Genomic DNA, 27,362 nt, shown 5'->3' with positions numbered 1-27,362 from the left:
TTTTATGTTTTCCCTTGGGAGTGGTGCCATCAGTTGGAGCAGCAAGAAACAGCCAACAGTTGCCTTGTCGAGCACAGAGGCTGAGTACAGGGGTGCAGCAATGGCTGCATGTGAGGTAGCTTGGTTACGGAAGCTACTTGGAGATATGGGACAGTCAGTTCATGCAGCAGTTGTCATTCATTGTGACAATATTAGTAGCATCATGCTTGCTAATAACCCAGTTTATCATGCTAGAACGAAGCACATTGAGGTGCATTATCACTTTGTGAGAGAGAAGGTTCTAGCTAGTGAGATTGATCTTGTCTATGTCAGCACTGAAGAGCAGGTGGCTGATATATTTACCAAGGCATTGGGTACCGAGAAGCTTCGCAGATTTAGGAGCTTGCTTGGTGTACGTGAGATGGATTTGAGCTTGAGGGGGAGTGTTGAGATATCAAGCTCTACCCCCGATATATCTCCTGGATGACTATCATTTATGTCATCGCCTATGTTAGTTGTACTCGTGGTGTAGTTAGACTACCACGTATGTTTTTGGTTTGGGTTCACATATGAACCACGTATTCTAGGTTTTGACATATAGGGTATTTCCCTCTTCTATTGTATTGTTGTTGTGTGCAAAAGTGAAGAAAGGCTTCACCCTCCAACCTTGTGTCCTCTCTCTTTTTGTGTGTGTTGAAGAAAGTTGAACTTGAGTCTCCTATCTCTCTCCCTTATTCTTTACACTAAAACTAATCTAACATTCTGAAACTAATCTAGGAGAACTAGACCTAAGCTCTGATACCATGACAAAGTGAGAACTACTCTCCTAGTCACTAAGACAACATTCTAATACAACACTTATCTAAGGAGGATGCAACCTAAGTGCAAAGATGATGAAGAGAGTGCTCATGACATGTATCTCAAGTCAATTAGGTTCCAAGATAGATTAGCTTGGACTCATAAAGAGAATCTTGAGATAGTGCAAAGTGCTTGATTGATATTACTTCAAATGAACCTCCCTTTTATAGGTGAGGGTACTTACATCCATTTGCTTGCTCACATGTGGGATATCTCCTCCATGCCATGTGGCAGCTTTCCCTTTACTCATACCTTTGCTCTACATGTGCTCATGGCACCACAACTCTCAACAACTCTCAACACAATGCTGGGGAGTAGAGGTAAGCTTTACACTCATATTGCTTCTCTCGTAATCTACCCATTGCCCGCTACCGAGTAGAGTAATGAAAGGTGGCTCATTTTGGAGTTGTAGGGAGCTGGTGGGCTCGTTTTCTCGGACTTTTTAGGTGTTAGAACAAGTTGAAATCATAGGAGGAGAAAGGTAACATGATTTCTAAGCTCATGGTAGTTACAAACAACTAGAAAAAACATGTTACAAATGAGGATTTTTTATGATTTTTAAATTCTTGTAAAGTAGGGAGTTTTCATAAAAGTAAAAAATCACCATTAAAGATATAAAAGTTGTTTTTTGGTTTCAATAAGTAGAGTATGAAGTATAGCGCAAAAACCGTAAAAAGAAACCAAATCTAAGCTTGAAATCGCCAAAACAAGTCGATGAAAAAGTAAAAAAGAGGGCACTAACTTAGCTTAGGGGATGCTAGCTTATATGTCAGCACCGTTGACTTAACTTGGGGGATGCTGACTTATATGTCAGTGCTGCTAACTTAGCCTGACACCCACCAGCCTCTAACAATTTCACATATTTCCAGCTAGATAATTAATGCTAACAGTTGGCATGTCAACTCATTCTAGAGAGTTGACTTACTAAGTCGATGCACCGACTAAACAAGGCACTGAAATAACAAGGTGCTGATATAGGGAGTCAACATTGATTTAGCAAGTCAACGCTGAGTAAGCTAGGATGCTAACAGAAGATGTCAACATTGATTTAGAAAGTCAATGTTGAGTTAGCCAACGCGCTGGCATGAGAATTCAGTGTTGACTTAGCTAGTCTATGTTGAGTTAGCCAGCGTGCTGACATAAGAAGTCAAGGCTAGTTTAGCAAGTTAGCCAGGGCCTTGACATAAGAAGTCAACATTCATTTAGCAAGTTAACGCTGAGTTAGCTAGGGCACTAACATAAGAAGTCAATGCTAACTTAGCAAGTCAATGCTGACCTAGCAAGTCACTGCTAACTTAATAAGACAATGACAAAAACAAGGCACTGACATAGGAAGTCAAGGCTAACTTAGCAAGAGGTAGAGATAGAAGGGGCGTTAAGATAGCAAGGGTGCTGACTTAGCAAGAGGCTGAGATAGCAAGGGCGCTGACATAAACAGGATACTAACATAGGAATTCAACACTAAGTCCCTAGATGTTGACTTAGCAGTCAGCCTGAAAACTTAGAAAATTTGGGGAAATTGGCCTATAATTTTGCACCCCGAGCTCCAAGAAAGGATGAAACTTGCATGCGAATTGCATTGAAATAGACCTTAATTTTCAAAAAATCATGAAGCCACAAGGGGCTAGCACTCCTTGACACCGTGTCAAGCGTGAAACAAGCTAGATTTGGAGCCTTAACTAAACGAATCAACACATGCACTTGGGATCAAGAAGAGACCTAGGAGCTGCCTTGAGCCTGAGGATAGTGCCCCAAATACCATCTTGTTACAAGAAAGAAAGGAGGTAGTATAAGAAGGGGAGGGTCGAAGCACAAGAGGCGACAAAACAAGGTTCTAGCTGCAAGGGAGCAAGGAAAGAGGGGAAGTGAGGAGGTCATAGAAGAAGAGGGGGAAAGTGCCCCATTTGCCATAGCCACCAAGAGCAATGAGGAGAAGAAGAGTAAGTGACAGGGAGACAACCAAGAGGTAGGGGTAGGCAAGGGGATGGAGACGAGCAAGGGAAGGCAGGTAGTTGGAGGCAACCATCAGGGAAGGGAAGAGGCAGCAGGTTCAAAAGGCATGGCAAAAGGACCCCTTAGTCACATCTTGTTGCAACGCTTTCTTGACTTTCCTCAGCTTTGCTTGGGGAGCATCCAGAGAGGCAAGGCATGAATGCAAGAGTAGGGAGGCAAGCAATAGTGGCAAGGGGACAGGAAGGAAAGCGAAGATAGGGAGGTAGGGAAGAGAGGTAAGGAGGGAGATGAGATGAGGCGGTAGCAAGGATTAATCATCCAACTTAGCATAATCTTTTCAATTGGTGGGGGCATTTTACTTACATTATTTTTGGCTTGTAGGGACATAGCGGAGTCTAATTTATTTATTTTTGTTTTTTCAATGTCAGAGGGTGTATATTGGCTCTGATCCTACAAATCTAGCGTATACCCACAACCCAAACCTTTAATATACTCATGATCCTAGGTATCTGTATAGAGCGAGACCTCCACCCCCTCCTATCACAACTTTCTTTGACACCAAGGTTGTCAATATCCATAACCTCATCCACACCTGATAAAACATCACTAATGACACCTTTGCCTTTCTCAATGTGCATGAATTCATCCATTCCTAATAAGACATTACTTTTGAAATCTTTTACTTTCTCATAACTAAAGAACCAATCCACGCCTGATAAGATATCAGTTCTGCAATTCGATATAGAAGATTCAACATTGAATTCATCCAGTTCTGAATGTACAAAGATTAGCATGTGGGCACATTTTTAAAATCCTTTTGATATTGTAGTATACCATATCTTTATCGTTGCAAATCACATGCCAACTGTCCATAAGCAAACAATATCATGCTAGTATAGAATACCTGCAAATGCAACCTCAACCAAACCACTATTGTGTAGATTGTGCAAGGTGGGGAAATCATGAAACACATCAATGTCATTATCCAAAGAACCACAACCTTATCACATACCCATCAAGGAAACCACTTGCCTTGATTGAACCACCAAATGCTTCAAGTCAGGTGCAACAATCACATCAAGTGGTAGACCAACCACAAAGAGGCATGTACAAGGTACAAGATGTGCTGCTACCCCAACCAATCTTGCAACCGCAACCATCACCACCTAGAATAACACCAATGAACTAGGTAACAATAGAAGAGGTGCAAGATTTGGATTGTACCTACTACGAGCAATGCGGGAGTGATTATGACTACATGAGGACAATGCCTCAATGGGACCCAGTCACTACAGTGAGGACAATGCATCAATGAGACCCAACCACTACATAAAGCAGGGTGATTATCCAATTCCAATATTCTAGGCATCAACACAAACACCATGATAAGAGAAAAATAGTATAGTGAGGAGACCTTCCCTACAATGTTATCATTGTCATGGTCCCCATCTAGTTATAGAATGCTCACATAATTGTAACAAGTTGTCACAAACTAATGGACCAGTAGCGCCAATGTGCAATGGGTGTGGATACGACCATCTTACCAAGATTTCCCACTATACAGAGGTAGTCCTAGTACTTTAATGGTGTACTCAAACGCAACAAACATAAACTTACTGAGTATACAAAGAGGAGAAACTACATGGTTTCCCTCGATGCTCTCACGAGTCACAAGGTTTCAAGCTAAGGCAAGGTTGGCCCATAAGGCAAAACAAAAACCTCCTACACAAGGCACAACCTCATCTGCTAAACCAGTCAAGAATGAGCAACCAAAAATGGAAGGTAAAAAGAAGGTTGTACATGTGGGTAAGGGAAAAGAAAAAGTACTCATCCAAATTGGATCAGGTGAAGACACAACCACAATGAGCTCTTCATCTTTGGAAGCTTCAAGAGATGAATCGATACATGAAGGCATGATCAACCTTCAAGAATCAAATGGGGTCAATGATAAAAGTAGAACACTGACTCCAAAAGGAGCCAGTCCTCATAATTGAGAAGAAAATCCCAAGCTCTAGTTCAAGAATGCCAATAAAAATTTGAGAAAAAACTCCAAGGAAGCAAAGGGCCCCATACATCTATCCAAATTTCACCTGCATATTACGCTCAAAGAAACCCTTTAATGTACCAAAGAGGATTGACAAGGAGGTGTCCACCTAGGATTCAAATCCTAAATCAGATTTGCTAGCTAGAATGTTTGCGGGAGACCCGACTAATCAAATACTCAAAGATCAAGAAGGCAATTTGTCTTCTTATGATCTTGTAGAACCAAAACCATCCACAATGGTGTATGTACATGAACCCAAGGACATTGCAAGGCTCACATCCTTCTTGTCCCACTGATATCAAATTGCCCATTCCTACATTGCTACATAATAGTCCACCTTATGGAGAGATCTTTTGGACTGAATGAATGCTAGATTATATGTAGTAGCAGATGTGTATGAGGTAGACCACAAAGTTGCCTCAAAAGCTAAGCCTATTGTTGGCATAAATAATCAAGCCTACAATGATCATAAGGTCACTACAATCTTGGATGGAGGAGTTGGAGTTAGTATTATCTCCAAGAAATTCTAGGAAAAGTGGGGAGAACCTCCCATCGAGAATACCACCCTTTGTGGTGAAGGTGGTCGATGATACAACAACACGGCCAATTGGAATCCTAAAAGATCTCAAGATCAAAACTTTTGGTTTTTCCTATCGAGTATCCTTTGTAGTATTGAACTTTCATAAGCTAGACTCATATGGCATCATCGTGGGTAGACCCTTCATGTGAATTGCATGATTCATCCATGCATGGTGGTTTGATAACATTTATTTAAGGATACCAAATCATTAGAGTGGACTAAAAACAAGGAAGGCCCATTAGAGTGGACTAAAAACAAGAAAGGCCCATCCCATGAGTGGAAATATATTTGCTACTAAATCTAACACCACCAATAGGTTGAGATCGGTAAATGTGGTGAAAACATATAAGGAGAGGAAAACAACAAGGGTCTTGAAGACTCTTGGTGTGCTTCATTACCCGAGCTAGCAAACTCAATAAATTGGATGCATATACTAGCCATAGTAGATCTACCAAGTGCTAAAGGAACTCAAATTATGCACCTTGACAATGATCAACCTAAATCCATTGTTAACCTTGTGGCAACAAGGGCCAGAAGTGCAGTCTAAGACATCAATGATGACAGCATTGTGTGTGTAGAGTAGCGGCAAAGCTCCGCTTGTAATATATTGACTCTAAAAGATGGTATGATGAATCTTAAAGGATGAGGATCGCCAAAATCCTCTCTAGAAAAGATCCAATCATACTTGCAAAATCAGGATCTAGAGAGAGAAAGACTAAAAGACTACACTTTTTAAGGTCCCCCCACTTTGTGTAGACACCCAAAAGGTCCCCCCACTTTGTGTAGAGACTCAAAGGTCCCCCCACTTTGTGAAGGGACCCAAAAGGTCCCCGCCAAAAGTGGAGGGACTCTTGTCCAAAAGGTCTCCTACAAAAGATGTCCCACAATGGAGGTATCTATAGATTGTGTAAAGACCAACATGTATAAATATCTCTCAATACAATGTGAAAAAAATGATGGAAATTGATGAAGGAGAGGGAGAGGAAGACAGAAGATTTCACACTAGACTCCCCTGCCCACCACTAAGTGCTCACAAAGGACATGATCTGAGAAATGACTATGATGAAGACATGGTATCAGTAGACAGAACTGATGGCCTGACCCACGACAGGATCATCGATCCCATCCAAAATGGTCTTCTGATGTGACCTTTGAAGACACATTTCCCGAACTTTCGAGAGAAAGAACTCTTGCAGAGCTAACCTTCACCAATCAAGCCTAAAAAGGGGCTTAGGGACCCTCAAACAAGATAGACTTTCTCCCACTTTGAGTGAAAAGCCACTACCTCAGGAAAAGAATGGACGCGCATCGTCAGACTTCAAAGCTGGGAGGGATGGTGCCATGGTATCTTACTCGACGGCTGCTCAGAAAGCTAGAGGAGGGTTCTTTTCCCTCCCATCAAGAAAGATGCTTACTACTCGCTTTGCTAGCTCAAGAAGGACAGATGAGGCCAAAGAAGGACTCACTACCTCTGCCTCTGCCCCCAAGCCATAAGAAATCAGTGACCCCCAAAGCAGTTCAAAGCCCTTCCAACACAGCGAAGGAGGTGAAGGAGGAACTTTTGGAAACCCAGAGCCAGGCTGGTCAAAAGATTTTGAGGAGGATATAAGCAAAGAGGATGAGATGGCCTCTTCAAAAATTAGTGAGGAAGACCTAGAAGATATGGGGGTTGAAAAGGATACTGCTGACCAAGGTAAGGCTTTTATGCAGGTACAAAGAAAGAGAAAACTCTCTCAAGGAAAAAATGCCTCCGTTCAGATAAACAGCCCCAATCTTAGGGCTAGAAAGGGAACTAAGAAGAATGTCAAGTAAACCAAAAGCCATCCTCTCCCTCAATGTCAGAGGGCTTGCTGACCCTGGCAAAGGAGAAGAGTTAGCTTATTGGCTGAGAACTAATGCTCTTTCCCCTACTTTCCTTACTCTATAAGAAAAAGTTTCTAGACCCTCTTTGGAGAAGAGACTGACTACTATTGACAAGAGAAGGAAATGGTTCTTCACTTACCATGAGGAGGGTGACGGTGGGATGGCAATTGGAGTACTCTCTAACTATGCTCAAGGTATTCTGGATGTGGAATTGGATACACAGAGCAAATGGATTATGGTTAAATGCATTATACATGGGCAGACATTCACAGTGGTTTCACTATATGTTTCTAACAATACACACGAAAGAATGGTTAGTTGGGAGTCACTCCTTCTAGTAGGAAATAAATGCTTGGTAACATGGTGGAGAGTTCCAATGATAGATGGATGGGTAAAGGAATAGTCATCGGAGGCAGAGAACTAACCTTGGGAGGACTTAAAAGAAGAGCTAAGTCTAGTGGACATGGGGATGAATAACACCTTCACTTGGTCAGATAGTCAAGTAGGGGACAACAAAAGAGAGGCTAGACTTGACAGGATATATGTCTCATAAGATCTAGTCAGCCAAACCAGCTCTTGTTAGACTCGGGTCTTCTCCTTTTTCTTTCTTTCAAATCACAAGCCAATCCTGCTCAAGTGTGACTTTGGCCTGGGCCAAAAAACCACTTCATGGTTTAAGGCTGATCCCAAATTTTTTGACTGGGGTGTTCAAGAAGGTGTTAAAGCTATTTGGCTCAAGGCTTTCACTGATTCTACCTCTACCAGTGAATCCTAGTGTACTGTAGTTGACCACACCCAAAGGTTCCTCAGAAAAGCTAGAAAGGATAGAGCTAAAATTAGGGCCAAGAGGATGGACAGCATATAGAGCATGATTACTGCCTTGGAGACCCTAGCTAGAGCTAGACAGGGGGATCCTCAAGCATAGGCTGACTTGGTGCTCAAAAGAAATGAGTTTAGGATTCAAGAGTAGATTCTTCTAAATGACTCTAAAGTATACTTCAGAGATTGGTGGGCTAGCAAAGCTGACAGAGCAACCAAGGAGTACTTCAAAACTATTAGAAGGAAAAGGTCCAATGAAGAGGTCCCCCTTGTTAGAAAAGTTGACAACACTTTGGCCCTTTCTAATGAGGAGAACATTGACCCTACACCCTATTGAAGATTGGGCTCAAATTCTCCTTAAGAATGTCAGCTCCCTAAGACCCCTCAAAGTCCTCAAGTGGAAAAACTACCCTATGCTGTCAGCTATTTGTAACCTAGAGCCTTGCAAACCTAAAGGCAGCCAGCTTTGGGTCTCTCTTTGGACAGCTTTTGAAGGGATCAAAAGCCAAATTGTCTTTTCAGGTAAAGGAGCTTTTATGACCTTGGACTCAATTTGGATTTCTGTTATTTTCAAAGAAGTTGTGCTTTTTGATGAAGAAATAGCTAAGGTAGCTCTTCTCTTTAAAAAGGGTTTGCAAAGCTAGGGCAGTTGTGGAATAGAGCTAAAGTAAGGTGGAAAACATGGGTAGAGATTAGGAGAGAGTTCAGCCTAAATAACAAAAGTCAGTCACTTGTTCTGAGTAGAATACAACTTTGGAGTGGCAGCCAACATTGGAAGGGGGGATCTTTCCTAGTTTATAGTAGAGAGTTCAGCTGGGTGGAGAGTACCTCTTTCTTCCCTATACCCACACCAAGCAGGGACATGGGAGATCTCTGCAAGGTTCTTAATGACAGGTGGAAACTTCATGACTCCAAAGAGAAATGGAAATTCAGGTTCTATGCCATTTCGTCTCCTTCAATTCCAGACAAAATATCTGCCCTAATGTGGCTCATATTGCATAAAGCTGTGTGGACCAATGGCAGAGGACTCAGGATTGGGAAGGGTAATGGTAAATGTATGAACTGCCCCTCTACCAATGAAGATACCTTCCATCTCTTTGTGGCTTGTCCTGTGGCCAAAAAGGTTTGGAAATTAGTCCAACTGGAGACAAGGGAGCCAATGAATTGAAAGGCCATCTTACTTAGAGACTTTGCAAGGACAAAATAGGACACCTGTCACCCCTGAGAGCACATGCACTTTGGTTCATATGGGTAGCCAAGAATAATCTTCAGTTTAATCAAGTTATTTTGCAAGTTGACTTACTGTTTGTTAACTGGCTGAGCAGGACTAGAAGAAAATCATAGAATTGATTCACAATTTCAAAGCAGAGGTTGCCCTCTTCAATGCTGACTTACAAGAACACACTCAAAGCTGCTTTGGAATTGATAATTCCACACCCTTTGAAGCCCTACTGAGATCACTGAGTTTCTTAATCAAGTACCCTCCACAAATGTCAAAAAGGAACCAGACTCACCTTGTGAAGCCCAAGCAGATGACACTGATAGAGAGTTTCAATTACTTTGATTCCTTCAATGATGACAATACAAATGACACTGACTCCTATGTCCCTCTCTTTTGATTCTGCTGCTACTGTTTTTTACTTCAAGAAGATTTCTCAGAAATGTTTTGATGAAACTCTCCCCATGGGGGCTAGTTGTTCTCTACCAAAGAACATGTAAATATTTATGATGATGATGATGATATTCTAATACAACACAAACTTTTTCTACCCAAAAAACATCTTTCTCTCTCAATGGAATGAAACCCCCACTTTTTGGGGTTTAGTGTTCAAGCTCACTATTATGTTCATGTGATTGATCTCCATTGCGTCCATGCTCTCTTACACTATCATATTCTAGCATGCCCTTAGCCTTTCACTCCCAACCCTTGTACTCCTTCCTCCTCCTCCCTCCTTCTCCATCTCCTCCTCCCTCCTCCTCCCTCTTCCTCCACCCTCTTCCCTCGTCCTCCACCCTCCTCCTCCTCCCTCCTCCCTTCACCTCCCTCTACCTCCACCCTCCTCCCTCACTCCTCCACCCGCCTACTCCTCCCTCCTATTCCTCCACCCTCCTCCTCCCTCCACCGCTCTCTTCCTCCACCCTCCTCCTCCACCCTCCCTCCCTCCTCCTCCTCCTCCTCCTTCTCCTTCTCCTCCTCCCTCCCTTCTCCTCCTCCTCCCTCCTCTCTCCTCCCTCTTCCTCCTCCGTCCTTGTCCCTCCTCCTCAACCCTTACCCCTCAAAACCGCTAAGGAGACTAGCTCTCCACTCCTCAACCTTGGACTCCTCCTAAACCTTGCAACCCCCTCAGAACCCTAGAACTCCTAGATAGCTCTCTCAACCTTGTCCCCTTTCTGAACCCTAAAATCCCCTTCTAAACCCTTGAACTCCCATTGAGGTGAGAGCCTCCATCAATCCTTATGATCGAGCCCTCTTTCTCACCCATGTGTGCATGAGATCTACTTTCCATGCTTTAGCCTACACCTCTCACTGGAATACGACTCAAGGACCTATGCTACATTTGTGAACACCTATGCTACTACGAGCAATGACACAACTATAGGTGACCAACACCCTTGGAACCTGGACTTGGGGGAAACAGTGACAACATTTTGGCATCGTTGTCGGGGAGATTAGCGCCTGAAGCAAAAGCGGAGCACGTGTTTGCATGTGTGAAAAAGAACACCCTTCCAAAAACCATTCAAGATACATCGAGGATACATCCCCCAAGGCAAAGGAGTGAAAAAATGCTTCCAAATGGTGCAAAAGGATAATGTTGACTTACATAATCACATTAATACACAACACCAAAAATTAACCCTTAATCCCCCACATCCTATAAAAGCAACACTAACCCCTCCTCACTTCTTTCCCCACACTTTTCCAAGCTACTTTCATATCCAAATTCCGTTGAGCCTCGATAATTAGGTCTATCTCTATTTTTCATCCTCCAACTTTTGTCCACCATTTCCACCACCACCACCACCACTTTTTCCATCAACCCCCCCTCCACCACCACCTTTTCCATCAGCCCCCCTTCCATCTCCATCTCTCACCCCCCCCCATCATCTTCCTCCCTACCACCTCCACTTCTTTCGTCCATCCCCCATCTCTCCCACTCAAGGTAATCATCCTTTCCCCCTCCACCTCCACTCCACCATCTCTCTACCTCTCTCTACACCCCCATCACCCTCCACTCCACCATCTGTCTACCTCTCTCTACACCCCCCATCTCCTTACACTCCCCTTTTCCCCCTCCACCTCCCCTTCCCCCCCTGCACCTCCACCTCCACCAACCCCTCCACATCCTCCACCCCCTCCCCCCTCTCCCACCTCCAACACCCCCCTTTCCCTCCACCACCACCTCCCCCCCCCCCCTCCACCACCACCTCCCACCCCCCTTCCCTCCACCACCACCACCCCCCCCCTTCCACCACCATCTCCCACCCACCCCTTTCCCTCCACCACCTCCCACCACCCCCCCCGCCACCCTCTCTTCCACCTCCAACCCCCCCCCTTCCCTCCACCACCCACCCCCCCCCACACCCTCTCTCCCACCTCCAACCCTCCCCCCTTCCCTCCACCACCACCTCCTAACCCCCCCTCTACCACCTCCGACCCCCCCTTCCCTCCACCACCACCCCCGCCCTCCACCACCATCTCAAACCCCCCCCCCTCCCCTTTCCCACCACCATCTCAAACCCCCCCCTTCCCTCCACCACCACCTCCCAACCCCCCCTCCACCACCACCTCCCACATCCCCCCCCACCTCCTCGCCCCTCCACCAACACTTCCCCCCCCCCCCCCACCTCCCACTCCACCCCCCCTCCGAGCCCCCTCCACCACCACCACCTCCCCCCCCCCCTTCCACTGCCACCTTTCTTGTCTTGAAAAAGGAGAGAAGCTGCCAAGACAAAATAGAATCTACTTTCGAAGCTATAGAAGGACCTTTCTTAGTGAGAAATTTGACATCAATCTTCATGGCAGATACATAAAATCCTATCATACCAATTATGCCCATCACAATGGAAGTCAACAAGAGGCTTCCAATGTGAATGATGAATTATCTTCACCGACAACTTTCCCAACAGCAACATTGTCTCAACAAAAATAAAAGATCTTTGAGGCATTGCAATCCTACTCACATTTGAAACATAGAACATATCTCTGTTTATTATGGTGAGTACATTGGAAGTGGAACATGCGGGAGGATGTGACTAACAAAGGCGCTAGTTCACACATGGAACAACAAGTGGCTCTATACCAACTCCAAAGTATGAACTCGATTGTAGGGTGAATTTGATGACACCAAAATGGGTTTGGATGAGTTTCTTATGACCCTCAAAGCTTTTTTCCACATTCATTTACTAGCACCACCATTCATTAGCTAACTCCAAATATTACTCTTTGTTTTATTTTGTCTTGTTATTTTCTTTTGCACTGATTTATAATGCACTAGAAATGTACTCCCTACTACCCCCGAGCAAACAAATAGGATGAGAGCTCAAATAAGTTCTTGTGTCGAATCATGACATGTATGGTTGAAGACAGCCACAACGATTGGGAACATAAACTCACTGTTGCACTATGGGCCTATCGAACGGCCCATACCTATTATAATTCATGCTACAAATGGTTGGATTTCCCTCGTGATCAGATATATTGAAATTCTAAAGAACCCCAATCCGAGGGTAGAGAACCAATTAACCATGGGATGTGGCTGGGCTTGTTACATTCTCTTCCACAGAAATAAAGATGCCCATAACAGCCTTGCTAAAAGGAAATCCCATCTTTGGAGGGATCTCTTGGATTGGATGAATGGGTGGATGGTCAAACCAAAAGAGGTGGACACCAATGCCATTAAGGCCCTGCATAAAGAGTCAAATATGCTAAAAATACTAGTCAATAAATTGGGTCAGTACTTTGAGAGTGATGATGGATTTCCACAAGCAACCGAGTGGCTATGATATTATCCTAGGTAGACCCTTCATGCGTGTCGCACGCCTAGTACATGGTTGGGCCTCCAATCAGATTTATCTATGCAAGGATGAGCAAATTGTGAGGGTCAACCTACAGACTTGGAAGGCACACCCTATGATTGGCAATCTATTTGCAACTGAGTCAGCATCAGCAGAGAACCTCCCTGTGAATGTTTTTCAAGCCTACAATGAAGAAGATAAAGGTGAGGATTGGGATGAGCATTGGTACACTCCACTGCCAAAGCCTAAGCTCTTTCAAAAATAGTGGCATGTCTTGGCAACCATAGATGTAGTCAAAAAGATGGGAACCAAGATGGCGGGGCTTGATCCTAAGGGGCTGAGCATGGTGGTATCCCTTAATATGATAAATGTCTTGAGAGCCTCCACAGAAGATCAAAGGGTAAGGAAAGTCAAAATAGGGTATGTGGGTGCCATTACAGCACATCACGAATTCTCATCAAACTAGGGAGCTCGATTGAATAGGCTAAGTCCCCCCTAGATTCCCTCAAAGCGGAGGAGGCACCCCCTATGGAAATGCCCTTTGCAGAGAATAAACCACCCCATAAGACCAAGGCCTCAATAGCTAAGGACCCTAAGAAATCCTGTAAGGGAAGGCAAATTGTTCTAGAAGTTGTAGAAAATGGCAAGGATGAGGAAGAGACTCTAGTTCCCAAACACTTTAAAGCCGATACAGTACATGATTGCAAGATACTACTAGAACAAGCTAAGAGGTCTTCTGAGAATGGAGACCAAAATGATAGGTCAAAGAAGTGAACCTAGTCAAGAGGAACCTGAGCCAGTTTACATAGCTAAAGACCTAACCTCCGAGCAAGAACATGCCTCGCTTGCCTTGTTGCATGAATTTCAAGATAGTTTTGCCTGGAATTACACAGACATGAAGGGTGTGCCATAGAAGGTAGTGCAACATGCCATCCCTATGATGGACAAAATTAGACCAATACGACGGTGACCCTACCCCATGAATCCAAAATATGCAATGATTATTTGAGACAAAATACAAAAGCAGATCGATGCAGGGCTCATATATGAGATTGAGCATATAGATTAGGTTTCTCCCATCATTATAGAACTCAAAAGGGATGGCAAGGTTAGAGTATGAGTTGATGCCAAGAAGGTAAATGCCATGACCTATAAGGATCATTACCCACCACTGCCCTTTATAGAGCACATCCTTGAAAGAGTCGTAGGCAAGGAAGCTTATAGTTTCTTGGATGGGTTCTCAGGGTATCCGTCCATAGCACCCCAAGATCAGCATAAAACTACCTTTGCCACGGAATGGGGAGTCTATGCTTCAAAAGTGATGATCTTTAGACTCATAATGCACTCACAACATTCCAGCAGCTAATGATCACAGCATTCAAGGAATACTTGAGGGATTTTTTAGAAGTTTTCATGGATAATCTATGTGTTGACTCTAATTGGGATGATCATCTTAAGTATTTTAGATTGGTATTCAAAAAAAGATGTCATCTTCATAGAATCTCCCTCAATCCCTTGAAGTGTCATTTTTGGGTGAAACATGGGATAATACTCGGACATGTAATATCCAAGAATGGGATCTCCACTGATTACAACAAAATCAAACTAATTCTAGAATTATCCCCACCCATAAAGGCAAAGGGTGTACAATGGTTCATTGGTCATACGGGCTACTACCGTTGATCTATTTACAATTATGTAGAGATTGCTACCCGCCCTCTGTACAAATTGTTGATTATATTCCATTTGACATAAGAATCTCAATTGTCTTATGAGACCCTTAAGTTGGTCTTGGCATCAAGCCCCTATTTTGCAGGCGTCCAATTGGGACTAAGAGTTTCATGTTCACATCAATGCCTTGAAATTTGCAATAGGGTGTGTATTGGCACAACCGAGTTTAATTTGAATTATCCCATATACATTGCTAGTCATTAGTTGAGCGATGCCCAGATGAATTACACCACCACTAGACGTGAAGGCCATGTGGTATATGTAGGCATTACTTGTTGTTAGCAAACAAGTTTGACTTTTTCATGGATCACCAAGCCCTCCTTTACTTAGTCAATAAACCAAGCATGACAAGTTGCATTGCATCACTCGATGGATGCATATCGTTTTGGAATTTGATTTTATGATAGCAGTCCAAAATAGACGTACACACTTCATGGCAGATCACATGTCATGGATCCCTAATGGTGAGCTTGCTATAGGAGTGGAAGACAATCTCCCAAATGCCCCACTATTCTTAGTAGATCTAGTTCCTGAATGGGCACAAGAAATCTGACACTTCTTAACAAATGGTTTTCCCCCAAGACAAAGCACTCAATAAGGATAGGGCTAGAAAACTCATCAAGGATACTACCCCATACCACAACGGATAGCTAAACAACTCTACTAGATGGGGTAAAGATGGTATTATGCACCGATGCATCTGGGAAGATGAATTTGTGGAAGTCCTAGAGGAAGCTCATTCTGGCATCGCTGGTGGGCCACTTTGTTGGAGAACTTACAACCTGCAAGGTATTACAAGCCAGGTTATGGTCTCTTTGTAGATGCCACTAATTTTATCAAGCATTGTGATCCTTTCCAACACATCTCCATACCTCATAACCAGGATTACATGCCATTGACTGGGGTCCTGACTTATCAACCCTTTGAAAAGTGGGGAATTGATTTTGTTGGTCCTATTAGTCCTGTCGCCGCTATGAAAGGACCCCAAGCCCATTATATTATCATGGCCACATATTATTTTATTGAATGGATAGAGCCCAAGTCCACAAGAAGGTAGATGTAAGGGCTACTGTGAAGTTCTTGTAGAAAATTGTGATATCTCGCTTTGGTTTCCCACTCAAGATCATGAGCGATAGAGGGACACACTTCGTGACCGATAATTAGAATACTAATGAGTGAATTTCTTACCTCTTCAACCATAGTTCCCATTTTAGGAGTTTGCATTATGGAATCATACCTCGAACTCCCTAGCAACAGCGCTAAAAATGTGTAATCTTCGATGGGACTAACGTGTCATGGGGATCTTGAGGAATGTTGTCGAAGCCTCTACTCTTGAACAACTGCTTGTGGGAGATTCATATGCACAAAAATCTCACTTGTGTCACCCAAGCGTCTACTAGATCATGTGCAAGTGATTCCACGAGGAAAGGGGAAGAGACCGGAGAGGGGGAGAGAAGGGAGAAGAGAGCATGAGGAAGGGGGATGGGAGCAAGGGAGAGTGGCAATCACAAGACAAGTAACAAGGAAGAAGAAGGAAACTCAATGCAAGAGAATGATGGAAAAGATAGCTTCTATTCCATTCCTTGAAAGTACACAATGAATACCAAAGTCAAACATTTGGCCTTTTATACAAGTCACCTTTTGAAGGGAGGGCCAACCTTATTCCATGTACCACTCTCTCTCTTTTGTTACAACCACTTGGGCCTATATGGCACCAAGGCATATGCTAATTCTCTCAACCCTCCTTTGTCTCCAAATGGCTCATGTGTTATCCATATATGGCTCTTGTGTTATCCTTACCTATTTGTGGCTCAAATCTCGTACGGTTTGGATAGGCTAGATCCGTTAACATGCTCAATGGATGTTAACACACATGACCAAATCTAGCATGCCATAATTCTACATCTTTCATTGTAGATGTTACTATTTCCATGCAATCATGTATCCAAGTGATGCATACCATCATGAAGAGTGCTTGTATTGACTATTTGGTAGTATTTTTCTCTATCTTTAACATGCATTGATCATCTTCAAAAGTAATAGCATATCCTTTCCACTAAAAGAGGAAACATATACTTATTTATTCTTTATGCTTGTAACATAAAGGACGTCTTGAACTCAATTCTTTACCATCTATTGAAGATAAAATGATCTTCCCAACTCCTTTCATAGGATAAGAAGGCTACAAACCAAGACGCAAGTATTTCTTGGATGTTATGCATCTTGATGCACCATTGTTAAAATATGAAACTGCACTTATATTTTCACTCACACTAAGTGAAGTATCCTTAATATTGAAATCATAACTACATACAAGAAAGAACCACTCTTTAGCCACATACCTTGCTAAAGCATTATCTTTGTTAGCCTTGGAAGCATTAGAAATTGAGACAAAAATTCCAGCTTCTATGTCTTCTCTCTAGACTTGGCTTGTAATACTAATGGAATATTTCTTCTTCTTAGCTTTTCTTTGCTTGTTGCTTGTAAGATGGTTGTCCAGGAGCAAATCTTAGATTGTGAACCACGTTTAGGCTCACCATTACTTATCTCATGGGTTGCAAGTGATTGATTATTGCTGTGAGTGGAGAAAGACTTATTCTTCCTTATCTACTCCTACTATAATAACAAACCCACAAACTCCTCAATCTATAAAGGCTAAGAGTTGACTATCAAAGATAGTGTGAGAGAAATGTGGAAGATTAGATAGGACTCCAACATTGATTGTAATGTCCTAGAGGTCATTTCTTTTTAAGAAATGATCTCATTAGTATGAGGAGTTGCTCTCTAAGGTCTTGAACCTTAGGTAGATGATTTGACATACTATCTCACCTATCTCTAAAGATCCTTCATGAGAAATGAGATGCTTGCCTCATTCTTAGCTTGATGCATTGTCTGCCAATCATGTAAAGGAGTCATGCAAGACCTAATCTAAGGAGTAATGAATCCCTTGATTGACAAAGAAGTCAAGAAAATAGCTTATGGATCATAGTAATTCCATCTTCTTTGTTCAACTATGGTAGGTGCAATTGCTACAGGTGTAGATCTAGCCACCACTACAGCTTGGCTTGGTTCATTGGGAGCAACATCTATGGGACAAGGTTCATCCCCCTTTACAAGTCACCATCAACCTTTGGCAACCAACAGTTTTTTCATCATGAAACTCCATAAGGAGTATTTGGTGCCTCAATATTATCTTCTTGACACAAAGCTCCACTAAATAAGCTAATATTTTGAGCCATTGTCAAAGAGCAAGCACAAAATGACCATAAAATACAATGGCTGGTTCTAGGATATTTTGTGGCTTGATGAATATGCTATGCAGCACTGAGGGTGGAAGCGGAGGATGTAGTGATGGCTTCAATAAGTCACTACATCGACAAAGTGGCCCACACATTTTGGTCTTCCATCATCAATAATTTTCACTAGATGGAACGTTAAAGATAATGAATCTTAGGGTCTTTGATTGGATGCTAAAGATGAAGACCATCCGTCACAATGTGGATCATGTGGTTTTGCTTAAGCATATCATTGCTTTATTTTTCATCTAGAACACATGATCTATACCCCCCATAGCATCATAGCCTTTGTAGAGCTAGCTATTGCTACTCACCCTAAGCTATTGCGAATGATGACCTTCTCTAACAAGCTAAAGAGGGTGCAGAGTTGATTATGTGCTGCTTCAACATACTATGGGAATAAGTCATCAGTTATGAATAACAGGTAACCTCTCATCCTTTAAATATGAGAGAGATTCTTACTCTCCCTAATTAATCGTTACAACCCTTAATGTTGATTATAAAGCAATATGGCTGAATTACAGCTAGATCAATTGCAAACTCATGAGCATTACCTTTGTTTGCTACAGAAGAACCAAGCCATTGCAAATGCAAAAGTCAAAGACAAGGATATCAAGGAAGATGATTTGGTTCTTTGCTATGAATTTCCATTGGATAACACTTTCCAAACAACTTCCTAGATATGGTAGGAGGGGCCTTTCATGGTAATTACGTGGTTTTCCAATGGCACATATCAGCAGGTGCGTACATATTATGAGCGGAAACCCTTGAGCGGATTATCCGAGCAGCACTCAATGGAGTTATACTTGAATGAATGTTTTTTTATGATATATCTTTTTTTAAAAACCTCAATCGACAGCTCTCATATTAGCTGCATGCATGTACCAAGGTACAAAGAGCCAAAGACATATACCCTTGGTTTGAATGCTCTCATGATGCAATTGTGTGTATTATATTTGCACATTCATTGTATTTTCTATAAGCCTCAACATGCCAACAAAATTAGGACTAGTGGCATTGTTCACTTTTAAGTAGATATGCTTATTAATACCTCCCCCCAAGCTTGTGAGATTGCCAACAATTATTTGTTTTTAGTCTTTCGAAACTCAATAGAGGGACGGATATATATTATGAATTCACCTAAAAATTCAAACCTAAAAATTGCAACTTGCCATACATTTCCAAAACAACTATGACATGTTCATATTATTAGGTCAAAGAACATTAAAATCACATGATTCAGAAGCCATAATCTATCAATCCATAAGAAGTTAAGGTTAGCATAAGAAGGTAATGGCTATCCATCCATAAGAAACCAAGTCTACATGAGATGATAATGAAAACATGAGAAATTAAGTTTTGCATCAATCAATAAAAAGCCAGGACATGCTCTCTAGACCTCATCAGCCAAGTCATCTATGTAGTCTAGATGTCCATGATGCCTCTCCACCAACTCATAATTGAATGTGCTATCTCCTGCCATTTGGGTAGCCACATCTTTTGCATAGCAAGGCAGAACACTAAGCTCAATTAGTCAGTATCTAACCATGCTTAAATTATACACATAGATCAAATAAATTACTCACTAATCAAGAGGTGCATCAAAGTCATAGTCTGTCTCCTCATCATCTATCATGAGGACTGCTTGATTCACACTTGAAGGCCCTGCCTCTGTGAAGTTGTCTCTAAGCATGCCTTCTAAGTATCCTGTGCAAATCTCTTTGTCATTGTCCACTGCCATGCATGGACGTCCTGAGTGAATTGCTGCTTTCATCCCAGGTGCTGTACCTGCACCAAGCTCAAGCACAGAGCCTCCAATCGGACACAACAACTCCATGAACATCAACATCATGGAGCTACTCTTCTCCAACCCACCACGCCACTGTCCACCCTTTCCCTCTTTTATGCACTGTACACTTGAAGGCAAGTAATGAGTGATGAAATAATTGTCCATGCACACCTTAAGGGATTGGGAAACTTTATTTGCCCTATCAAGATAGTGATGTGCCTTCTTGCCAATCCTAGAGAACAATAGGATTTGAAAGGCAGTAATCTACATAAAACATAGATTGAAAAAGTTAATGGAGAATGCTAAAATACGAACAAACAAGAACATGACAATCATGTAAATAGCCAAATGACATACCTTGACACCAAAGCCAACATTATCCACAACATCAATGCAATCTCCCATCTCCACGATCCATCTACATGTACTAACTATAAGATACCAATAGCTGAATGCAATTCACATAAACAGACATTATCAACTGTGATATATTGCTCACCTACAAGAAACCTCTAGTCTCATTTGTCTTGCCAAACGCTCAACGAATGAAGTGGATACAGGTGAACACATCACCAATGTCCATCCATAATCATCCATCACAGATGAAGCAATAGCAAGTGAGCATGAGATATGCTCCTCATTTAGAATGTTCCATCCAGGGATTCCACCCTTGATTCCACTCACTATAGATCCTGTAGGAAGGTCAATCAAGCAAAAATCCACACTCCATGCAGCATTTTTTCCATTGCGTGACTTCTTCATGCCACCAAGTTCATGGTAAAAATTTCTTATGATTTGAAAAGCCCCATCGTACTTGTATTGCTTAACTTCTTTTCCAAGTGATACATAATCATACTGCCAAACTTTGTAGTTTTCTTGTGAGATGATACGAGTTGCAAATGATGAGAAAGTGGACAAAGGAACATAAACCATATCCGTATTACACACTTTCTTGCTAAGAAGAGACTCCTCCTTTCGTGGATCATTGTCTACAATAACAAAGAATCCTAAATTAAATTTGTAGGAAGCTTCTAATCACTTTGAAACATGAAAGAAAGAGTTATAAGAAAATAGACCTGTGTTAGAAGTGCTTGTTGGTTTAGGTCTTCCACCTCGTTTGTTATTTGGAGTCACATGACTTGCCTTTTGCTTTTCTACTATTGCTTTTTGCTCCTCTTCAAGCCTCTTCTTTTGTGCCTCATCCATGTTGCCCGACGAACCCGAGTTTGACTTGCACTCACCTTTTAAATGGCGATCATAAGTTTCCTTCTCTTCCTCGATACATGTTCCAGCCTTCATCTCAATCCACCAAGGGCAGTGCTTCCTTTCCCACTCTGTAAGCAATATATGACCATCCTTATGCTTATTCTCTCTAAAAATATGAGAGGTGTACATGCAATAAGTAGCAGGTGCAAGCATAGTCCAAGCCTTGCAAATGGATGGTACCACCTTAAGACTCTTATTTGCAGCCAGATAATGGAGATACCTAAATGATTTTTAGAATAATATAAGAGAATGCAAGGTATTACAAAGATATCTTTCCATTGAAAACGAAAGCCAAAACGCACCTGTAAACCAATCGTCTGCTGGCATTTATAAGATCAACTTGCTTGGATGGAACAACAGCAACTGTCATCAATGAAGCAAAAGGCTCAAACAAAAAAGGCCTGTGTCTCACTATAATGCCATCAAAGTATTCCAGAATAGAAGGACTGTCTGGAAGTGTAGCTGCACCCTCAATGCTTGATGATTTCATCACTTGGTCAAGCAATCGCCCAGCATCTGCCAACACATGGTCCATCCATACTTCTTTTGCAAGCCAAGGTATGAAACCATGGTCAGTCATAGGCATCCCATAACTCTCCTTTAGATTGTCATCTGCACCAAGAAGAGAAAGAATAGATAGTTGCTTTGCCTTGGAACAGGTTGCAATTGATACTTGGTAAAGCTTCTCCAAAGTGATCTTCATTGATGTATCCTCAAATGGTAAATTCCAAAGGATATTAAACCACTCCTTGCCATGGGAAGGATTGACTATTAAAAGCATCTGCCAAATAGTAAAGTTTTAGAAGAGACTTTGATACACACAACAAACCATATATTAAGGTTTATGAGTTGTAAAATTAGAATTTGAAAACTATAAATTCAAATTTGCAAACTATAAATTCAAATATCTGAGATATAAAACGTAGAATTTTGTGGACTACAAATTCAAATTTGTGATCTATAAATACAAAATTTAGTAAATTGAAAACTTACCCGTGTAATTTTTCTTCGATATGTTGCTCCCACAGTCTTTTTAATCTCATGAATCTTGGACTCTCTCTCATCCTTTGGCATGGAAGAATGCAATTTCTTGCATTGAGCCTCAAAATCTGATTTCCATTTCCCCTTTCAACATAAACAGATAATCTCATCATAATGTTATTGGAACACAAAGCAAAGTCACAAAAAAAGAAAATATATAAACTAAAGAACTAATACTTACAGCAAATACCATCCTCCCAAGAATAGTTTGGGTGAGGGGATACCACACCCTTCGTCCACTTCCAACCTCTTTCTGTCTTGCTAACTCAATAGCTTTTTTCTCCTCCTCACTAAAATCCTGAGTAAAATATTGAGCATCACAGGATACGAGTGTGCTTGTGTGGTACAAATAATCCTTGAGATTAGTAACAACAATTGCATCTTCATTAAGCCTGCAACCATTGACTTAAATGGATCAAAATTGGTTTCATTTACAAGCACTTACCATCTCAATATAGTAAACATAAACAACAAGGCTTACAAGTTAAATCTTTGCAGAGCAACAACAAGCTTAAGCTCATCCTTTTCTTCCGGTTCAATAATTTGAGCTTGCACTCTAATGTGTCTAGACTTGATATTTGTGTAAAGCTCTTCTATGCTTTCCATCCAAGATGCCGTACGATGATTTCCTTCCCACACAAAGAACATTTTGTTTGATAGAAAGCTCCATGGTGTGCCAATTATCTCTGATTCAAACTCATCATTAACTAAGCTCCAATTCTTGTCCCAACGTTCTCTTGTGACATCATCAACATCCTTGGAAGACCCATCAGGCATTTTGATAGATAGAATAAAAGATCCTTTTGTCGGAATGTATCCCTCTATTTCAAATGCTCTTTTCAAAATGGTCAAATCATTCCTAATTTGACGCACAACTGGGTTTATGAGACAACGACACAAGGGAATTCGAGGAGGTGGAATTTCTTTAGTTACTGTAAGAAGCTCTAAAATATCTGCACCTGAAGGTCTCTCAACACACTCTGGAATGATATCCTCCACATCATCTTTAACTCCTACTTTGTTGGATGGATCATCTATAGTTTTATCCTTGTTGTCCTCAGGATCCTCAATATCATTTTCAATGTCAACTTGCTCAAGCTCCTTCAGTTCATTCTTGACCTCTGACTCTTGCTTCTTCCTTTTGCCACCTTTCCTTGTGATAGGACTAGACACATCACGTTTCTTTCTCTACACGTTTGAAGAACTCAATTACAAGATTTGCAAAAATGCAAAGGTGAAATGCAACTAGAAAAAGAAAAAGAAACCAAACTTACTGGAGGCATTTGTTGCACAACTTTCAATAAGCTCACCTGCACAAGAAGAAAAACAAATAAATGACATAGTGAAACCATCTTTGAAATGATTAAATGAAAAATGACAGAGTGTAACCATCTGAAAAATGACAGAGTGAAGGCACGGGAGAAATTCTGCTGAACAGAAGAAAGCATGGAAATTCAGACTGATTCCCAAATTTCGTATTGTTGCCCTTTCTCCCGTGATGCTTATTCGAAGGCCAGAGATGCATATGTTCGCATGATGCTGGCTAGCCTGTCCCAAGTCTGGGCTCCGTTTGGCTCTGGGCTCTGAGCTGTTTGCGCTCTGCGCAAATGGCCCCGTCCTCCCTTCGCCAAACTATCCATATATGGCATTTGGTCCTTCCAACACTCGTTTGCGCCCAGCGCAAAGGCTTGTCAAGCCTCCAAAGGGAGAAGGGGCCATTCGGTTCTTCCAATTTGCGCAAAGGCTTGTCAAGCCTCCAAAGGGGGAAGGGGCCATGCTAGAGGGCCGGATAGTGTCAATCGGCGGATGAACACAGAGGGCGGCTATGCAGAGCATTCTTTGCATTCGTGAGGGGTATACAAGCCCTTCAGGTTAGGATCCTTCGCCTAAAGATTTGAAACCAATGAAGTGCCTTAGTATTCAGGATTTACGCTGCGCGAAGAGCGAGATTATGAAGAGCAAACAAGACAAAATCTGCAGAACATATCAGAGATAGCACAGAATTATGCGCACATCCTAAAGCTGGAGTCTCCTTTAGTTCCCTTTAATCCTTGCGAACAAGCCCGTGAGCAATCTGTCACTTACGTAGAGAAAGGGAAAACTTATGCAAATCTCTAAACAATTACAGCGTAAGGTTTCTTTACTCTTGTCCATCAACAGCTCAGGAATGGAAATGAAGGCGAGAGGCCACTTGTTCTTACTATAAATAGGTAAGTGGTTCTTCGTCATAGAGTAAGAGAACTTTCTGCCGACCTCTTAATGAAAGGTGAACGATAAGTCCCTTTACTCGTCTCACAGATGGAGGGTCGTATCAATGATGAAGCTTGAAGTTCCCTAGTAATCCCTATCCATGAGCAGGAGATCAACGAGCTCCAAAGATCTTGAGGATGAGAGAAGCTTTACCCATGAGACAAGATTTTCTTCTCCAAAGGACTGAACTGGCCGCTTTCCGTCGAGAAGGAGAAGGAGAAGGAGAAGGAGGGTCAAGAAGGAGAAGGAGAAGTAGGCGGAGAAGGAGGGTCGAGAAGGAGGCGTGGGCGTAGGCGTGGGCGAAGAAGGAGAAGTGGAGGAGTGATACTAAAGATGGAGAAGTGGATGAGAGCAACCGAAGAATCCTGATGGTGAATCAGTCAAAGGCAGAGAAGGTTGAAAGGGAGCTCAGGAACAAATCCGTCGCTAGTAAATATGCCAAGACACCATGAAGGTAGCGAGCAAAGAAGTTAAGAGAAAACAATATTAAGGAGCCGAACCATACTAAGAAGAAGAATGTCAAGGAGCTGTGAACCATGAAGGCAGGAAATACCCTCGAAATGCCGAAAAGTAGGAGCGACAAGAAGCAACTTCCCGTAAGTAGAGTACTTTGCTTGCCTGTTTGAAGGTAAGAAGCACTTCAAGTCCATTCACAGGTGCTGGAAGCTTGAAGGTAAGTGCCGGCCTGGGATGTAGTGAAAGCGAGTCACCCCAAAGATGTCTAGAAGTGACCTTCAAACAGGCAAGTAGGAGCGACAAGAAGCAACTTTGCTTGCCTCAAGGACCCATTTTTCTTGCCGTTAAGACTGTTTGCCGTCCTCGCCTGCCTCCTGACACCGGCTAACAGGTTCTTGGGACGGGACAGAGTTGAGATTTTAGATGAACTTCGAGTGGTGTTTCTTTCCCCTTCGCTTGCGTGAGTTCTAGACCAAGTGCGAGTCGTGTTTCTTTCCCAGGCTCTTGCCACGCCCAGCTTTCTTGGTCATTTATTTTCTTGTCCTGAAATCTCCCTAAGGTCTGATTTTGTTTCCGCAATGCCTCAGGGTTTTCTCTGCGGGACGTAGCTTGCTTTGAAGAGCGCTAATCTTATTCTTGTGCTTCTATTTCAGGGTGCCCTCTCCTACACGAGCAGAGTATCCTACCGGCCCATTGTGTCTAGCATGGAAGAGGGCTGAGCCGATTTTTTCACAGACCTCCTTCATGGCTCTCACCTGAACTAGAAAGCCCTGTCTGCTCAAAAAGTGCGAAGAAACAGGGCATTCCCGCGGTGGTGTTGGTGCCGGCCTGGGATGCAGTGAAAGCGAGTCACCCCAAAGATGTCTAGAAGTGACCTTCAAACAGGTAAGAAGCTTGAAGACGTGAAGGAAGGTTAAGAGAGTAACCTGCGAACAAGCTTGAAGACGTGAAGGAAGGAAGTAGGAGCTAGCGAAGTGAAGGCAAAGATGTCTTGCAAGCGTAAGGAAGCCGAGGCTATGGTAGAGAAGCGAAAAAAGAGCATGCAAGCGAAAAAAGAAGCGAAAAAAGAGGGCGTGGGCGCTGGCGAAACTAGTGTTCACTAGTTTCGCCAGCGAAACTAGTGAAGGCGTGAGATAACACTCACAAGAAGCGTAGGCGAAAAAAGAACTAGGCGTAGGCGTGGGCGTAGACTCCGGTTCCGCCTATGCCCACGCCTACGTGTTCACTAGTTTCGCCAGCGAAACTAGTGAAGGCGTAGGCGTGGGCGTAGGCGGAACCGGAGTCGTAGGCGTGGGCGCAACCGGAGTCGAAACTAGTTTCGCCAGCGAAACTAGTGAACACTAGTTTCACCAGCGAAACTAGTGAACACTAGTTTCGCTGGCGAAACTTATAATGGAATTGTTTGCATGGTGGATTCAAGGGTTCCTGTAATTTCAAAAGGTTTCTAGAAATTGAAAGTTTTAAGGTCCTAGAGTTATTTTAAGGGAACAAATAGGATTTGAACGTAATACTATTCGAACAATTTTAATAACAAAGGTTTTTAAATTTCCAAATATTTTTATTGAAGGTTTTAACATTATAAAATATAAATAAATAATTTTTAGTTAGCTAAATCATCCATTATAAGTTTTGCCAGCGAAACGAGTGATGAAGGGAGTATGGAGGGAGAGAGAGGAAGGATTGAGTGATGAAGAGGAAGAGGAAGGACTGAGTGATGAAGGCGGCAGCCAGAGGGAGACAACGAGAGAAACTAGTGAACACTAGTTTCGCTGGCGAAACTACCACTTGTGCAATTGAATGGAGGTCGATTGATCAAAGGTGCGCACGAGCTGTGGAGGGAGCATTTGTGGCATAGCTCTTATCAATCTCGATGTCACGAGTCATATGCGAGATGAAACCTAGGTGCAGGACTGGATCACCTAGTTTCGCCAGCGAAACTAGTGTTCACTAGTTTCGCTGGCGAAACTAGTTCGCCACTAGTTTCCGCCAGCGAAACTAGTGGCGAACTAGTTTCGCCAGTGAAACTAGTGAATACTAGTTTCGCTGGCGAAAACTAGTGGCGAACTAGTTTCGCTGGCGAAACTAGTGAACACTAGTTTCGCTGGCGAAACTAGTTCGCCACGCCACTAGTTTCGCCAGCGAAACTAGTGAACACTAGTTTCGCTGGCGAAACTAGGGGAATTAGATGTAACCATATAGAAGGGGGAATATTAAGAAGAGGAAACAAGGTTGTAAAAATATATAGAAAAAAGGTTAAAAGACTCCTTTTTTTTTTCTTTAAAGACTAGGGGGGAAATTTTACCTTTTAGCAAAAGTAACGAAAAAAGAAAAGGGAGTGACAGCTTCTATGAGAGCGTAAAATTAAAAAGCGCTTTGGAACAAGTAATAAAAAAAGAATTAACTAAGGTGCAAGCTCATGTT

General features: G+C 42.4%; 1 protein-coding gene across 1 annotated transcript; it reads right to left on the bottom strand.

The window, feature by feature from the left end:
• Window positions 1-3,248: 3,248 nt before the first annotated feature.
• On the bottom strand, window positions 3,249-20,333 carry LOC147883383 (uncharacterized). Its single transcript, XM_087399479.1, has 4 exons — window positions 20,286-20,333; window positions 19,794-20,192; window positions 3,823-3,956; window positions 3,249-3,519 (listed from the first exon to the last, which is right to left on the bottom strand). The coding sequence occupies exons 1-4, from the start codon at window positions 20,331-20,333 to the stop codon at window positions 3,249-3,251; spliced, it is 852 nt and encodes a 283-aa protein (XP_087255605.1).
• Between the last annotated feature and the right edge of the window lie 7,029 nt (window positions 20,334-27,362).

Source organism: Dipteris shenzhenensis, chromosome 28, assembly GCF_047967505.1.
Source record: "Dipteris shenzhenensis isolate YYH24624 ecotype China chromosome 28, Dip_SZ_1.0, whole genome shotgun sequence".
Classification (NCBI taxonomy): domain Eukaryota; kingdom Viridiplantae; phylum Streptophyta; class Polypodiopsida; order Gleicheniales; family Dipteridaceae; genus Dipteris; species Dipteris shenzhenensis.
Note: the sequence above shows the minus strand (reverse complement) of the source record. Positions and strands in the feature narration are given on the sequence as shown.